Source organism: Sinocyclocheilus anshuiensis, unplaced genomic scaffold, assembly GCF_001515605.1.
Source record: "Sinocyclocheilus anshuiensis isolate Anshui unplaced genomic scaffold, SAMN03320099.WGS_v1.1 scaffold656, whole genome shotgun sequence".
NCBI lineage: Eukaryota > Metazoa > Chordata > Actinopteri > Cypriniformes > Cyprinidae > Sinocyclocheilus > Sinocyclocheilus anshuiensis.
In genome coordinates, this window is record NW_015555829.1 from 1,527,376 (window position 1) to 1,544,881 (window position 17,506).

The 17,506-nt window shown below is 38.4% G+C and overlaps 2 protein-coding genes across 3 annotated transcripts in view; one reads left to right on the plus strand and one right to left on the minus strand.

Moving 5' to 3' along the window:
• LOC107675331 (enhancer of polycomb homolog 2-like) overlaps positions 1-2,533 on the plus strand; it is a 20,105-nt gene extending 17,572 nt beyond the window's left edge. Inside the window, exons 11-12 of the mRNA XM_016469627.1 lie at positions 2,098-2,219; positions 2,417-2,533. Of these exons, the coding sequence (XP_016325113.1) occupies positions 2,098-2,219; positions 2,417-2,533 (239 nt within the window). The remainder of the gene's footprint in view (positions 1-2,097; positions 2,220-2,416) is intronic.
• A 5,458-nt stretch (positions 2,534-7,991) lies between these two features.
• Positions 7,992-17,418, minus strand: LOC107675351 (integral membrane protein 2B-like). Of its 2 annotated transcripts, none has more exons than XM_016469646.1 (7): positions 17,232-17,418; positions 13,465-13,596; positions 12,322-12,384; positions 9,792-9,998; positions 8,976-9,086; positions 8,691-8,841; positions 7,992-8,473 (listed from the first exon to the last, which is right to left on the minus strand). In XM_016469646.1, exons 1-7 carry the CDS (start codon positions 17,304-17,306, stop codon positions 8,385-8,387), a joined length of 828 nt encoding a protein of 275 aa, XP_016325132.1. In that variant the 5' UTR covers positions 17,307-17,418; the 3' UTR covers positions 7,992-8,384. The 2 variants fall into 2 exon arrangements, with proteins under 2 accessions (XP_016325132.1, XP_016325131.1); XM_016469645.1 differs by having other exon boundaries at positions 12,310-12,384.
• Positions 17,419-17,506: the final 88 nt, after the last annotated feature.

Sequence of the window (17,506 nt, forward strand, 5' to 3'; positions counted from 1 at the left end):
TTTACTGCAAAAGAATGCGCTGTTACTTTAATTCAGCACTTGCAGCGCAGCAATAGACTCCGTGCGGAAATTATCTCTGCTCTGCTGCAGACTTCTAGAGCGCACTGCCGGACAGCAACCATGTGCAGTGAACGCTTTATTAATCTGTTAACATGAGCGCGGAAAAATACGCACCGCATTCGCACTGCAAACGGAGTAATGTGAACTTGGCATTATGTGTGTGCGCTGTGAGTGGGCATGAGCGCACGGTCTCCAGGAGAGCGCGCAAGCGGTGAATGGTTAAATTCAGCACTTGCAGCGCAGCAATAGACTCCGTGCGGAAATTATCTCTGCTCTGCTGCAGACTTCTAGAGCGCACTGCCGGACAGCAACCATGTGCAGTGAACGCTTTATTAATCTGTTAACATGAGCGCGGAAAAATACGCACCGCATTCGCACTGCAAATGGAGTAATGTGAACCTGGCATTATGTGTGTGTGCTGCAGAGTGTGCATGAGCGCAGTCTCCAAGAGAGCGCGTGAGCGCTGAATGGTTAAACACTGGCAAGAATTAGAAAGTAATGCAATTTATAAACTTTAGTGACGATGTGACACTGCCTCGATTGTGCAAGTGACAATTCCTGTGTCAACTGTGCAGCGTGCAGCTTGCTTATAGACAGACGCGATGTGTGGTGATTTGAAGACATTTGCGTATTTTGAGAAGGGGATTCACTTATGCTGTTTGTGAAATTACGTCTCACACAAGGTTTTCATATGAATTTATAAGTTATTTAATTAAAAAATATGAAGTAGTACCTCACCTTCAGCATTATAATTATTTCACCTGCACCGGACAGAGACTGAGACAGTGCCGCTGCATGTCATGCCAAACCTTCTCACGGCAGGTGCGTCATCAGCTTGTGATCGTTTTTTTGAGATCGGCCTTTTTAGAGACTGCCGATCAATCATCCCAAAGCGATTATCGGCCGATAGTGATCAGTAGCCGATCAATCGGAGCACCCCTACTGGAAACGAATATTCAGACAAAGACATAAGCCATAGCAAAACGGTAGCTTATGTGCACATTACAAATGTAGATTATTCAGTAAGGCTAAATTTGATAATGAATACTAAACCTGTGAAGTATCCTAGTGGTTTTTGTGTTATGCTTACATGTCACTTAAAGTAAACGTATTAAGCTGTAATTAATCTGTGAAAACAAAAGATAGTTTAAGCCCTGGTTTACTCAGTGTTTACTTCAGAGGTGAGCTGTGTCAGTTCTGGAAACACGTTGTCATTTAACAAACAACATTGCACATCTTTACGTTAAAGGGCTGAGTGCAGTGTTGATCAGTATTACATTTTTAGATATAATTATTCCTGTGATGGAAAAGCTGAATTTTCAGCAGTTATTACTCCAGTCTTCAATGTCACATGACTCCTCAGAAATCACTCTAATATGCTGACTTTGCTCTAGAAAAATTTCTTATATTAGTGTTATTAATGTCGTTATTAATTAAAAACTTGATTTTCTTGTCGAAACATTAATTTTTTTAACCAAAACGTTTTTAAGTATTAATATTTTTACTATCACTTTTGATCAATTTATTGCATCCTTGCTGAATAAGTTACATTTTTCAAAAAACTCCTAACTGATCCTAAACTTTTGAATGTTAGTGTTCAGAGTTACTTTACTGCCACCTAGCAGAAAAAAATTAAATTGCTGGCTTAAAGCCCCTTAAATCTGTAAGTGGAAGTGACGTGTGGCCAAGTATGGTGTCCCATACTCGGAATTTGTGCTTTGCATTTAACCCATCCAAGTGCACACACAGCAGTGAGTAGTGAACAAATGCACACACACACACCATGAACACACCCCCAGAGCAGTGGCCAGCCATTTTTTGCTGCAGCCCCCAGGGAGCAGTTGGAGGTTCAGTACCTTGCACAAGGGTCTCACCTCAGTTGTGGTATTGAGGGTGGAAAAGAGAGCTGGTCATTCACTCTCCCCACTTAAAATCCCTGCCGAAACTCAAACCCGTGACCTTTGGGTTACAAGTCTGACTCTCTAACCATTAGGCCACGACTGCCCCAATTTACCCTCCATATTCTTGCACATGCAGGTGGATTCACAGAAGAGCAGTTTCACTCCCATCAGCAGCAGCTGGTTCAGATGCACAAACAGTTACAGCAGCAAGAACTCCAGCAGAACTCGACAGCACCTGAACTGCACACACACCTCCCCGTGAGTATATACGCAGAAAAAATGACTGGCATTATGGGGCTAAACCTCACTCCCATTCTGTTCTGTAATTATGAATTCATAAAAAAAAAAAATAAAATAAATATATATATATATATATAAATGTATATATATATATATAAATGTATATATATATATAAATGTATATATAAAAAATGTTTTATTTATTTTTCCCACAGAACACCGTCTCATCTGACTGCATGTCTAAGACTCTGGACTCGGCTAGTGCACACTTTGCTGCCTCTGCTGTGGTCAACTTTGGAAGGCCAAACAAAGTAGTTTCGCTTTCACAATGAAACACGGCGTCACACACGGCGAGCTAGAGTGTGCGGAGGGCGGCTTGAGTGAGTGGGCGGCGGGCTTGCGGCAACCACATGTGACGACCCCGGGCTGGACTCCGCTTCGTCCACGGTGAAAGCTGAAAGCGCGATCCACAGCGGAAAGGAACAATTTTAATCGCATCATATGACCCCTTTAAAATAAAAAAAGAATCATTGCATGAAAATGTGTCTGTTTCAGTAGTTCTTGGGAATATTTTAAAACTATAAACTTTTATAGAACTTTGTGGGGAATAATAGCAAAACTGTTAATGAGACCTGAATTTATTTGGAGACTTGTGTCAAAATCTTTGTTTGGTGGTTAATTTAAGGAAAGCTGATCATATTTAAATGATTCTTCTGTCTTCTGCAGGAAGCTTTAGACAAGCAAAAATGAACCGTTCTGCACAGAGTGGAGGTGGTGGTGAGTCAGGCTCTTTAGTATGTATGATGAATGCATCTAGCCCACAGCTGCCCGTCCCTCAGTCTCTGCCTCACGGCCACGGGCACCTGAGCACTGTGAGCACTGTATCTCCTGCCCACATGCACCACAGTGCACGCCTGTGCGCCCCTTCACCCTCAGCCTTAAAGTTGGCCAGTGTTGCTAGCAGTCTGGACCGGGTAACCAAAGTCACCCCCACTAGTGCCATCGACATTGCCAGGTCGGTACCAAGACACAGCACTTATTCACTTTAGTTATTTTCCTCTCTTTTTCTTTTTTTGTATTATTATTTTTAGGGGTGGGTGGGGGTGAAAATGAATTTGAATATCTACAATTCTTTAGAATAAAAAATATTAGGGATGTAACGATTAACCGCGAGCCGGTTGAAAATCGATTTAAATATGTGACTATTCAAATCGGTTGAGATGCCAAACAAATCGCGATACAATTAGAGTAGGAGTTTATATGAATGTATCTCTGAGGTGAACTGACTATCTTTTCGTTTCATCTTGCCTCTGAACAATGCATATTAAAGTAGTGTTCATAAGCACAGCTCTGCTTTGTTCACAGCGGTAACCCAGGAAACACTGTATCATTGCTGTTCATAAGCGCCACCTGCTGTCAGAGAGTGAATCTGCATCTCATTCAGTTCGTCTGCTCTTTCATTCTGATATGTTTTATGTAGTATAGTTTCACAAAACTAAAGTCAGACCATTCTGTTTTTGCTTCAGATTTCGAAATTATACAATCTAATTTAGATTAAAAACTGCTCATGCTGCATGTATGCTGCATCTTTGTTTGGATCATGATTAAAATGCAGTGGTTGCCTCTAATTTTAAATGGAAAGAGCACAGACAAAGCCTTAGTTTGTTCATATTAAGAGATTTCTTTTATTTGTGTAACTTACTTGTTTGATTTGGGGTTTGTTTTAAAATTTCAGTTTAGTTTTGTTATATTCAATTTCACAAAGAAACGTGCAGCAATAGCCTAATAAAACGACACCTTTTCATTTACTGGATAATGTCTTCAATGTCATTTAGTAAAAAAAAAAAAGAGAAATCGTGAGAAAATAGAATCGTGAAATCAAAATCGTGAATCAAATCGTGAGTTGAGTGAATCGTTACATCCCTAAAAAATATGTACTAAAAAATGTACACTTATCGTTCAAAAGTTTGGAATCGCTGCTGTTTTTTTAATGCTTTCAAAAGAAGTTTCCTATTCTCACCAAGGCTGCATTTATTTGATTAAATTAAAAACAATAATGATGTTAAATTTAATTTATTTCTGTGAAGCTGAATTTTCAGCAGTCATTACTCCAGTCTTCAATGTCACATGATCCTTCAGAAATTATTCTTATAGGCTGATTCCGTGCTCAGGAAACATTTCTTCTTCTTTTACTTTTTCTTTTTCTTCTAAAAATGGTCATGCTGCTTAAATCATGGTTTCCACATACAAAAAAATGTATAATAAATATTTATATATATATATAATTTTTTTTCAGGATTCTTTGAATAGAAAGTTCAAAGAACAGAATTCATCTGAAAAATAACAATAAAAAACTTCAAAATTGTAAATAAAGACATTGTGTATATCTAAATTTCAAATACAGAATGAACATTTGAAATAAGTTTAAATAATAATAATAAATCATATGTTTGATTGTTATTGCAGGGAAAATCACGAACCAGAGAGACGGACTCTCAACGGATTATCAGAGACCACAGTCGCCATGGAGGTCACATAGCCCATCCAAAAACACAAAAGACTTCAGTGCTGAGAGCTGTGCGCTTCTACACAGACTTATACCCAATAACAGCATATCAAAATATTAAGATAAATTTGTCAATATTATAAGTGTACATTTTGTAAAATTGGGAATTATCACTACCTTGTAAAAATAGTATATTTGTATCATTAGTCTGTCATTTCTGTTACTTGAATCCTAGATTGTTTTTTTTTTTTGTTTTTTTTGTCATCATGCTTTTGCACTTGAAAATGCAAGCAAGACAAGTGCATCAGTTCATGTCGGGATCATGAGCATGAATATTGGTCCTGCGTCACTTGTTTTAACTATTTATTTTGCAATGTTTACATTTTTGTATCTCGTACAAATAAATCCAATTCTGTGATCACAAAATGCAGACACAGCTAGTATACCATGCTTTGTGCTTTTTTTCTTTTCAGGAAGGAGAAAGCTGAATTTGGTTTCACAGATGTGTACTTTCAGAAGGAGTGATCTTCCCTTGAAATGTCGACCATTTTTAAATGGTTTATTTTCTTGCCTTCCTCTCTTTGTCTTACCAATGTTAATTCTGGAGACCAATGGCCTCCATCAGAATGTGCTTATGTGAAGCTCCTTGAGAAATCAAGCAGAAGACCTTCAATTTGGCATTTACTTTCTGCTCTTCTGATGGAGTCAGCCGAACCCTCATTTGTATTTAGCCATTGCTGGTTAATCCGTGTGGAAGGAGCTGTTCAGGGCTCTGACTGGTGTTGTATTGAAAGTAAACTACAGGTCACAAATACTGTCAGCCATCTTGTTTATGAATGCTGAAATTTATACATCCTCAGTCCAGTGTCTTCAAATAAATTTCCCCTTTTCAAATGGCCTTTTTAATGAAATGAGTAAATCTACTTCCACAGCTGCCAGTTATTTGCATTGAGTTTCCTGTAAATAAGTACACTAGTTTTCAGTTATGATACTTCGGACATGCATGTTTTGTTCTTATGATGTTTAGAGAAAAGTATATAAGGCCTTCTTCGTGCACTTAGTGTGGACATGACATCTTTAAAAGTCATTTTAGCAATTCAGGGTGCATTACTGTAGTCAGCTGATGAGTGAGTGGTGTTTAGTATGATAAGTTCCTGGTGTTTTTGTCTTTTTTTTCTTTTTTTTTTTTTTAGGATTTAATTTGAAGTTAACAATGCAAGAATGGGCTTTAAACAGCAGAGGGGGCAAGTGAGCTCTTCAAGCCGTATAGACTTGTTCGGCATTGCTGGTAACGCCCACAAAAACGTCATAACCGTTTATGCCGAGGGGGAAAACAAACCATTCGAATTAAAGTGTGGAGACCTTGTTAGGCGCTTGATCTTTACTTTTTGTGATGATTTCGATTGAATTTTGCTTGGTGCAATGCCGAAAAGTTGCCTTGTGGCGTTCTGTACCTCTAATAAGTTAAAAAAAAACTGATCTGACGATGTATATGACTGATACACTGCAATGATCTGTCGTTAGTCCCGTCCCCCTGCACCGCAACCCAGTTCTGATGGGGCTTACAGTAACCCTCCTTCGCATGGCAATCAAATAAATCTCACTCCCTGATATTTTATGTCATAAACTATTAAAACATTTATTTCATATTATACACAATCCCTTACGAAAATTAGCAATGTTATTACTATAGTAAAAGTATAGTAGGCTATCCATGTTTTTTTTTTGGCGTTTTTATTACCAATTGTAGCCTATAACCACAGTTTTACTACAAATACCATAGTGTAGCAAAACATGTTGTTTTTACCATGGTTTAACGATAGTAACCAATAACCATGTTTTTTTCTGGTATTTTATATACATATTTTCATGTTATCTTTATTTTACGGCATGCATTTGTGAAAATGATTAGGCAGCCGCAGCACACATCACATAGAATAACGCTGCGCATTTCAAGGCACTTCAGTGGACCTTAATGTTACCCGTTTTGTCAATGTTAAAAAAAACTTTCAATATATCAATAAGAAAGTACGACAGACTTTTACTCAAGTCGTTATCACTTTATTAAAATTAAGCAAAACAAAACTACAAATGTTTACTTTCACAAGCTGTCTCTTGCTCAATTAGGTAACAAAAATGTCGGGAACCAACACCTCTGGCCATTCCGTTGGGTCGTTTGTCCAGTCACAGATACCGTACGGACAGTCCGACCCAATACGGCTCAGATTTTATGCGTATGTTGCTCTGTCGAGCGGCAGACATAGTTTTATGTAGGCCATTCTGAGTCAACACCATGCTTTTCCAATGAGGGGGAAACTACTGTTTGTTTCCCCCCACGCCGACTCCGCCCACACAGCTATGACACGACACCGATCAAGTCTAGTTCGGCTGGCAGGTTCCCCAGAAGTATGTGACCTGTTTCCTGCCGTTTTGAGAAGGGTCTGGCTGCAGCTTGGCGCTTGCACTCTCAGGCTTGCACTCTCAGACACTTGCTCTTCCGCTAGTGACATCAGCACGTCTGAGAGTGCAAGTGCCAGCTGCAGCCAGACCCTTTTGCTTTTCCAAACTCCGCTTGCTTTACATTTGACTTACACTAACGTTCAAAAGTTTGGGGTCAGTAAGATTTTTTAAAATGTTTTTCAAAAAGACTTACGCTTTTATTTGATTTATTTTGCATTTATTTGAATGCAAAGAACATCTAGAACATATATTAAATCAGTGTTGAAAAGTTATGTAATATTTCTGTGGAAACCATGATTTAGAAAATGCAGGATTGTTGAGAAGAACAGCATTTCTTTGAAATATAAATAGTTTGTAACATTATAAATGTCTTTACTGTCACTTTGGATACTGAAAAAAATATTAATTTCTTAAAAAAAAAAAAAATCCACCCCAAATATTTGAATAGTAGTATATACGGACAAACCTAACAAAATGTCACATAAGCATGACAAAAACATTGTGTATGATTTTTCTGTTTATTTTTTGTTTCTTATATGAAGTTTAAAAGCTTGTGTATAAAGACAGAACGGTGTAAAGTTTAGGATCTTATTTTATCTTATATACAAATTAGCAAAGAACAAAAAGTCATTTCAGATTGGAAAATTTGTAGTAATTTTAAAGAAAGAGTTCTGTTTGTATGGTTATCCATCTCATTTAAAACTAAATATTTATATTTGCAAATAAAATGCAAATTCAAGAAAACCTCAAATTGTGACGTTATGCATTTTAGCACTGCAACATTGTGATCCACATTATACACTGATTTGCTGAAACTTTGAATAGTATCAAAATGAAGTACAGTAGATGTTGCAAATGTTAAAGATACAGAAAAAAATCATACATTTTCAGCAATCTCATGGGAATAAATTATTAATGATTAAATTACTTACTGTCTTAAACTCTGATTGGACTTCTACATAGGCTAAAATCACTATTGTTCATCACTTTTTGCTCTTGTGCGCAATATGTCCTTTTATTAAGTCTAATATTCATAAAATAGCATAAGACACACATTACATGTATACTCAAACGTAATACACCTTGTGCAGAAAAGACAATTTCACATTTTAGATTTAAAAAACATTTATGTGAAAAAAAGGCCTACAGTAGAAAAGGTATTCACTGAATTAAAGGAAGAGTTGAAGATCTGCTGCTTCGTCAGAGATTCATGTTCTTCATGGCTCACAGATCAAAGTCTCCACAACAAACTTGTTTTCAAAATGGCGGATCTTGTGGCAGTTCAGAGCTTCACGTTTCTGCATACCTGCAGTGGAGCACATTCAGCTTTCAGAAGTTTGAAAGTATATAAAACCTCAAATGTACTTGTTTATACGGTTAACATGAGAGGAAATACTGTGCGCCTCCTTCACTTATGCACATATTTGTGCTTAAAACTTGAAAACAAGATCCACCGCGAAAGTGGAAAGACGTAACCACCGTTTACTGTAAACAACGTCTTTGGTTTGTTTGTGTACACTTACCCAGTATGATGTCTCTGCGCTGGAGTCTGTACGTGTCTTTGTCCTTGCACAGGTCATTGATGTAATAGCCCAGATCACTGGTGCTGTCCAGCCTCTCTGTAACCATCATCTCCTCTCGCATAAGGTACGTCTGAGGAAGATACATTCCTGCCTGCAAAACACACACAGAAAACGTAAACCTAACGTCTGAAATGCATTTGTGTGAAAAATACATCCACGCCAACACAAGAACCACTTATTGACACAAATTCACAGCATCTCCTGTTATTAAATGTGGCTGTTTACCTTGATGTTGACCAGGAACTCGTGGAAATCTCTGGGCGGCATGACGATAGAGGTGTTCAGGGTGATGATGTAGCATCTGTCCAGATTCAGGTCGAGATACGCAGTCAGTTTCTGACAGCACAGAATGACACACAAGGTTATTGACACGGAAACAGACAGATTGTTTAACACTGAGAAAATTATTTTAGTATTATAATGAAAACCGGAACTAAATATTCAAGACTGAGGGAGGACCAAAAGTAAAAATCAAAGAATTAGTTATTGACAAACCCATATTTATTGTCCTGTAATCTAAATATGTCAGCCTATTAGGGTTTTGTGGGGCTTTTTTTTTTTTTCTTTAAAAAATTGTGGTGATGTTTGTAGAATTTTTATGTTGTTTGGCAGTGAAAACTAACCAATCATTATTATGTATTGATGTAATGAGTATTTGTGACAATAAGCATACAATAACCGTACAACCATTCAAAAGTTTGGGGCTGGTAAGATGTTTTTGAAAGAAGTCTCTTGTGCATTTATTTAACCAAAAATACAGTAAAATGTGTATTTTACACCCCCCCCATTAGTGAAATAATAATATGTCACTAATGCACTTATATTTTCAGAGTCGCTTTAACAAGAAACCGGAAACTCAAGAATATTCATTTTGCAACCTATAATCTCAGAAACTGAAAATTTCACCAGTCCATCCCTGCTAAATTTATAATGGATATGAATACAGCAGTGTGGCTGATAATATGTCAGTTGACTGATAATATGTCAATGGTGGTTATGGCTAAACACTGTGCATGTGCGTGTGTGTGTGCATTTTTGTACCATGGTGAAGTCATGCAGGATGCCAGCTGAATCGCCGTCTCTGAACTCAGGGACTGGTACTTTGATGAGCTCCACCTCATCGTCTTCGAAAAAGCTCACATTCTCTTCAAGCAGCATCAGCGGCGCCTCAAACTCCACCTCCACCTCCTCATCAAACTCATAGTCTTCCTCAAAGTACTTCAACCCACAGACAAACACCTGATCCTCCTGTGTGTTATAAAAATCATACAGCATTCACACAAATTGGCAACAACATTTCAAAGAGCAGTTTGGTACCAACAAAATGTACACTTTTCGAAAGGCAAATCAATTTGTTAGTTGTGGGAGGTGCATGTCACAAGTGTAACAATATAATAGTAGAAAAAACAAAAACAAAAAGCTTGATACAGAATTAATTTACAAGTACAGATCCATAGATGTCCTGCTGTTTGAAAAATTCTGTATTTTTGAGGATGAAGGCAAGTCATATGACCTTTTCATATTGGCTTGTGCCTAATTTTGCTCACTTCTACCAAGTGGCAGATGATATTGCATTAATATGCCATAAAGTATTTGCAGTCACGTAATTGCAAGGCTCCAACATCACAGCGCTTACCCTGACCAGAATTCTAATCACACATACTTGCTACTGGTCCAGCTCACTCATTAGGACTGCTACAAAAGCACACACCTCATCTCACCTCATTATCTGGTCTCCTTTGTACAAAATGGACTATTTGCCTGACTTCCTGAACTCCAACAATTACCTCCAGCGATTATTCTTCAGTGTGTCTTCCCTTCCTTCGTGTCTCCAGCGTTCTCTGTCTACAATTCATATCGTCCAGGTACCAAGAATGTCAAAGCAGATGCCCTCTCCCGTCTTCAAGGTCCAGAAGAGGTCACAGAGGAACCTGAACCCATCTTGCCTCCCAGCTTGATTTTGAGTCCCATCCAGTGGTCACAGGAACTAACCACCTCCTCCAATGCCTCCAAAAAAAACGCTCTGCTGGGGTTTCACAGATAACAGCGCACCCCACTCATCCAGTCTGCTCACATATCACTGGGCACTGGCCACCCAGGGGCCAATAGCACCCTCTCGCTGCAGAAAGATTGCTTCTTTTAGCCCAACCTGGCCAGAGATGTGAGAAGGTTTGTTCTAGGCTGCTCGGACTGTGCCATCTACCAACAGGCAAGCTCCATTCGCTGCCCAATCCCAATCGCCCATGGTCACACCTACGAGTGGACTTCATCACGGACCTGCCCCACTCTGATGGCAATGCATGTATTCTTGTTGTTATTGATCGATTTACCAAATCATGTCATCTGCTTCTTCTTAAAGGGATTTCCATGGCAATGGAAACTGCAGAACTCCTCTTCAATTGTGTCTTCAGGTACATTGGGATTCTTGAGGGCATAGTATCAGATCGGGGCCCCCAGTTTATGTCAAAGGTATGGAAAGATTTCTTCACCCTCCTAGGTGTGACTGTGAGTCTCTCATCCTGATACCATCCCCAGTCGAACGGGCAGATAAAGAGAACGATCCAGGAATTTGGACCTTTCCTATGAACCCTCTGCCATGGACGCCAGAACTCTTGGAACCAATTCCTAGGCTGGAGCAAAGTACTCTCAGAACTCCCTTCATCAGCCTGCCACTGGACTTCACTCCCTTTTCAGTGTGTGCTTGTTTACCAGCCTTCTTTGTTCCTGTGGTCCAGGGAACTATCGGATGTCCTATCTGTCGACTTGTGATTCCAAGAGAGCGAGAGGGTCTGTGATGCGGGCAGTGCGACGCCAACGGATCCAGGCGGATATCTGATGGATGGATAGTCCAACTTTCAGTTTGGACAGAAGGTTTGGCTATCCACCAGAGACATCAGGATGTGCCTGCCATGCAAGAAGCTTAGCCGCAGATACACTGGCCCCTTCACCATCACCCGACAGATCAACCTGGTCACTTATCAACTGCACCAATTTTAGTATCTGGTAGACTGGGAAGGTTATGGTCCAGAGGAACGCTCATGGGTTCCCCAGAGACGATATCCTCGATCCAGCCCTGCTCACAGCCTTCCACGACTCTCACCCTAATCGTCCTTGGCCCAGAGGAAGAGGTCGACCACCACAGCGTCCGGGTCCTCGGCCACTGGGAGCAGGCCGAGGAGGTGGGTGGGGTACTGTCACGTAATTGCCAGGCTCCAACATCAGCCAATCACAGTGCTCACCCTTACCAGAATTCTTATCACACATACTTGTTACTCGCGATTAGTAAAGCGATTAGCGATTAGTCAACAGAAGAGACAGACAGCTGCACGCGAGTGTCCTGCGTAATACTTGTTTATAGATCTGCTGTTGCTCGTCCAGCTCACTCATTCGGACTGCTACAAAAGCACACACCTCATTGTCTGGTCTCGTTTGTATGAAGTGGTCTACTTACCAGACTTCCTGAACTCTATCAGTTACCTCTAGTAATTGTCTCCAGTGCGTCTTCCCTTCCTAAGTGTCTCCAGTGTTCTCTGTCTACAAACCTGTGGAAAGGGATTACCTTTATACTCACCATTTGCAAAGAGGTGTGTGCATCCTTCCTCTCATCCGCTCTGCCATCCATGATCCCCTGAACCTGTAACAAAGGAAAGTCAAGTTATCAACTTTACTCTCTCTCCTGATTATATATCTGAACTGCATACTCCAACTTGATTGCCAGTTTTTCAGTGCTGTATTAAACACTCTAGGGCTGTCAAAATAAAAATTAGAATTTCGAATATTCGTCGAATTTAAAATAAAAATCCACATTCGAATGCAAAACTGAAGCCAATAGATGCGGCACTGCTGCGTTGTTGATTACAAATATTGCGGGAAAAGAGAACATCAATGCAGAGATCTTGTTTACATCAAAACTGAAACCAAACCGTTCACACAGAACGCATATTTCGCGCATCTATCACCGTTGCACTCGAGAACCGCATGTTTGGAAAGCCATGTAAAATTAATGCAAGTTCTTTGAACTTTCTTTGAACTTTTGTCAACTTTGAAAAAACATATCTCGAGACTTAATGGCGGGTTTTTTCCCCATCCCACTGCAACTCGTGCTTTTAAACAAAAAATGTACTCTGTGTGATTGGCTTTCGGCCGTTTGTATTAAACTATGAATGCATACATGATGCTGTTTTGTTTATAGTTGTTTAAGCAACCTAATTATAATTGGTTTATAAACATTATTTTAAACATTATGCACTTTTTTTTCACAGATAGTCATGTTATATGCTCGATGCGCCCTCTTGTAGCCTCAGGAGAAAAGCCAAAAGCTTTTCTTTACCCTAACTGAAATTATGCATTTTAAATTCGAATATAATTCGAATTTTGATAATATTTAAGCACAAAATTCGAATTTAGTTTTTCAGCCATTTTGACAGCCCTAAAACACTCCGTTAATTCCAGCTATCTGAGTTTACATTATGTAACATTTGCTGTCTGTGCTCGATTTTATGCTTAAGTTTCTTTTGCATCTCAGAGTGAATCTGTGACCCATTTCTGGGCCACAACCCCCAGCTGAAAATCACTGCTTCAAGGCTTAGACTGATTATGAAGTAAATGTTATAAAAACGAATTAAGTGACGATAAACATCAATGCAAGATGACACAAGTTAGATGTTATGATGTTTTGTTTTTGATATCACTATGGTTACATCAATTATCTCACCTCAAGCATATAGTATCTATACAGGAAGGCTCCTCCCACCACTACACCAGAGAGAACGAGAGCCAATCCCAGACAGAAGCACCAGCACCACACCTTAGACTGCGGACGCACCAACACCGCTGCCTCAGAATCCTACAGAGAAATGACAGTTACAACATTACATTTAAACAATTACTTAACAATATATATATATTCATCAAAGAATCCTGAAAAAAAATAACATCACGGTTTCCACAAAAATATTAAGCAGCACAAATGTTTTCAACATTGATAATAATAAGTGTTTCTTGAACATCAAAAATGATCATTTCTGAAGGTTCACATGACACTGAAGACTGGAAGAAAGGCTGCTGAAAAAATCAGCTTTGTCATCAAAGACGTATATTAAATTTTAAAATGTATCAAAATAGAAGTTATTTAAATTGTAATAATATTTCACAAATTACTGTTATACTGTATTTTTAATCAAATAAATGCAGCCGTTTAAATGTGAGCATATTAAACAAGGCCTAAAAGAAAAGAACAGGTCAACACGAGAATTAAAGTGGTCTATCCAAGTTACAGAGAGTATTTTCAAAGTAGTAAAGGACAAAATATGAATATTATTGGATAGAGATTCATTGTCCTTGTTCAAATGAATGCCTGATTTTAAGCACTATGTACAATATACAGTATACAGAAGGGCCTGACTCTCCACCCTAAACTTTCAGTCTTGTCCATGTAGACATTCACATACAGCTCACAGACAGCAGATATCATCTGCCATGAGACACACCACAAATGAACCCAGAAAAAGTCTATTCAGAGCCTATTTTAGACAGAAATGATGACAAATGGCAGATTTGAGACAAACAGAAAAAAAAGAAAAGAAAAAAAAAGAAGTGAGATTCACACTGCATCTCTTTTGGTTTCAAGTCGAGAGGCATTAAAACAGTTTGGTGTCAGCTACTTCTGCAAAAAGTCATAAAGAGGAAAATTCTTCAAATTGTAATCTACATAAATGCTTCACTCAAATAATAATTGCACACAAGCACAAGCATGAATTGAAAGAGAAAGTAAATCAAGCAGTTTCTATTTGACTAGCAGAAGGGGAATTTAATTTAGTATCAGAATGATAAAAAGGGAGACACAAATAACATGTATAATACAGGAGGGAGAGAGATACAGTGCCACTGAAAGCATTCAGACCTCCTTGTTTCATTGTGCTCTACTTATTTAATCCAAATAGTCAAAATAGTTTATCCTAGTTTAATATCCTGCAGTGGATTTTTTTTTTCTTTTTGCACATTATCTCATTGATGTATAAATTTGCAAAAGCTAAAGAAAACAAGTGAGTTTTCTAAAGAGATTTAAAAACCGATAGCGATGGAGCAGCTCTGAGGTGCGCTGGCAGGCTGTTCCATAATCTAGGGCCCATCACCGAAAAAGCTCTATCTCCTCTGCGTTTTAGCCTAGTAGAAGGAACCATAAGTAGGTTTTGATTACCAGATCTTAAATCTCTGGTAGGGTTGTAGGGATGCAGCAATTCTGATAAGTAACGTGGGGCAATGTTGTGTAAACATTTATAAACAAATAGGATTTTTAAATTTATCCTAAAATGAATAGGGAGCCAATGAAGAGCTCGCAAAAGAGCTTATAACATTTTGCCCTTTGGCTTCTTTTAGGGCTGCACATAAATCGCATGCGATATTTAACGCGCATCTTATCGCCGGTTCTGTAATCAGCGGTAAATCTCCATCACCTGCGGGCTTTCTCATTTTGACGTTTGGCTTCTTTTAGGGCTGCACATAAATCGCATGCGATATTTAACGCGCATCTTATCGCCGGTTCTGTAATCAGCGGTAAATCTCCATCACCTGCGGGCTTACATTGAGCAGCATTAACTACACAGAGTCGTTGTTCACTGACGAGCTGCGCAAAAAATCGCGCGAATATGAACGTGGTTTTGAGCAGCTCATCAGTGAACAACGGCTCTGTGTAGTTAATGCTGCTCAATGTGAAAGCACGCAGGTGATGGAGATTTACCGCTGATTACAGAACCGGCTTTAGATGCGCGTTAAATATCGCATGCGATTTATCGTGCAACCCTAGTTTCTTTCTTTCTTTTTTCTGTTTTAATAATAATGTTTAATTTATATAGAACCTTTCCATAGCTCAGTTGAGATACAGCAGGGAAATCAAATCAAAACAACTATCAAATGGTATAGACAAGCAGTAGAATAGCGTTTAGTTCTAAACTTAAGTTGAGGTCTACCTTTCATATTCTTGGCTTGCAGTTCTGACTGTTTATGCAATACACCAATTTTCTTTAAAGTTGCTTGTTTGTATCATAAACATGTTTGGGAGTGCACACATTAAACATGTCTCAACACGTCTGTCTTTCACAACCCATGAAAAGCACTCACATATATAACAGTGAAGTCTCCTGTTAGTGAGCGTAAAGCATTTCTAAAGTGTGTTGTGAAAAACACAGCTAAATGGTTAAGTCCACTTTGCAGGGCACTTGGTCAACTGGAATGCACCTACTGTTTATCTCAATTTTAGTTTTACTTTTGTAAGTGGCCCCCTAATACTCAGAGGTACCGGCACCACTGGCCCATAGTCTAATCCTTGATTTGGTCATTTTTAACTAGTCCGGCCTGCACACATAAATTAATTTGAAATAATTCATACTTGTCAGCAAATTTTCCAATAGTTGGCCCTTACAGTACACACAGGAAAAACTTTAAATACCCCCCCCCCGTATCTGTCATCCATATTCTATTCTATTATACTTTTATTAATAATAACAACAATAATAATAATATCTATTATATATTTGTATTACAGGGCACATGTATCAATTGTGTCACAAGTATTTCATATTTTTTCAATAAAAAAAGAATCAAATAGCTTTTTTTATCAGCATACATATAAAAAATAGACAAAAAAATGTCAGTGAGGCAACAACAGGCTGTGTCGGCTGCCAACACACCCACCCACACACACACACACACACACACACACACACAGCTCAGTACAGTCTGTTCAGGCAGTATCACATCCAACAATACCAGGAAATTATGAGTTTATTAACATTTTATAACACTTACAAAAACGTACCATGGTAACCAATGTTTCTGTCAAAATACCATAGTAGCCTATCTAATTACAATTATTTTGACCTCACTTAACTCGGTATCAGCAACCACCGTCATCAAAGAATAAAAACATCCCATAGGGGCTTGTGTAAATTAGTTAAAATTTTAATTAGATTACCAAAACGTATCAATTAAAAACATCAAAATAAATTAAAATAAAATACATCAAATATTATTTAAAGTAAAAATGAAAATGAAATAAACATACTGAATTAAAAAAACTTTTTTTTCTTTGTGGACTAAGGCAACTCTTTAAAAAAAGGGCAGGTAACGTTAGTTCAATTCATTATTAATTTAATGAGGTGAAAAGAACTGCGGTAACTTTTTACCAGGGTATTAGTGATTACAAGGGTGATTACGTTACCCGTCTTTGACAAACTTTGGGCCGTCAGCCATTTTATAACACTTTCACTGAACCTGATCAATGTTTAATGCGCAAACCTGAACAAAGAAACACATTTAACGTACTTCTACATTTGGAACACTCTCTGTACTTCTGGACTTTTCGATTAAAAGGCTTAATTACGAGATCATATTGATAATAATATTGAACGCAACATTCCTAAAATGCGGTTAAGCAATTCAATAGAAGTAAATATACACTAGATTTGTTAGTGACTACAGTACCTGTACATCAAGAATGAGACTTTCCTTCTTTGGATCCTTGAAGGCGAGAGCCTTGTTAAAAGAAACTTTAACCATACTGAAAAGTTTCTGTAAGTGGTTGTTTCCACGAGATCGAGAAAGAATAGAGACAGAGCAAAATGAAAGCGTTTAGTTTCCTGATCAACACACGGTCTGCGTGTGACGCACATGACAGATCAGACCATCAACAGCTCTCACTGCCTCTAGTGACAACTACTAGAAAATCAACTACAACTATGGCAATCACTTTTAACAAA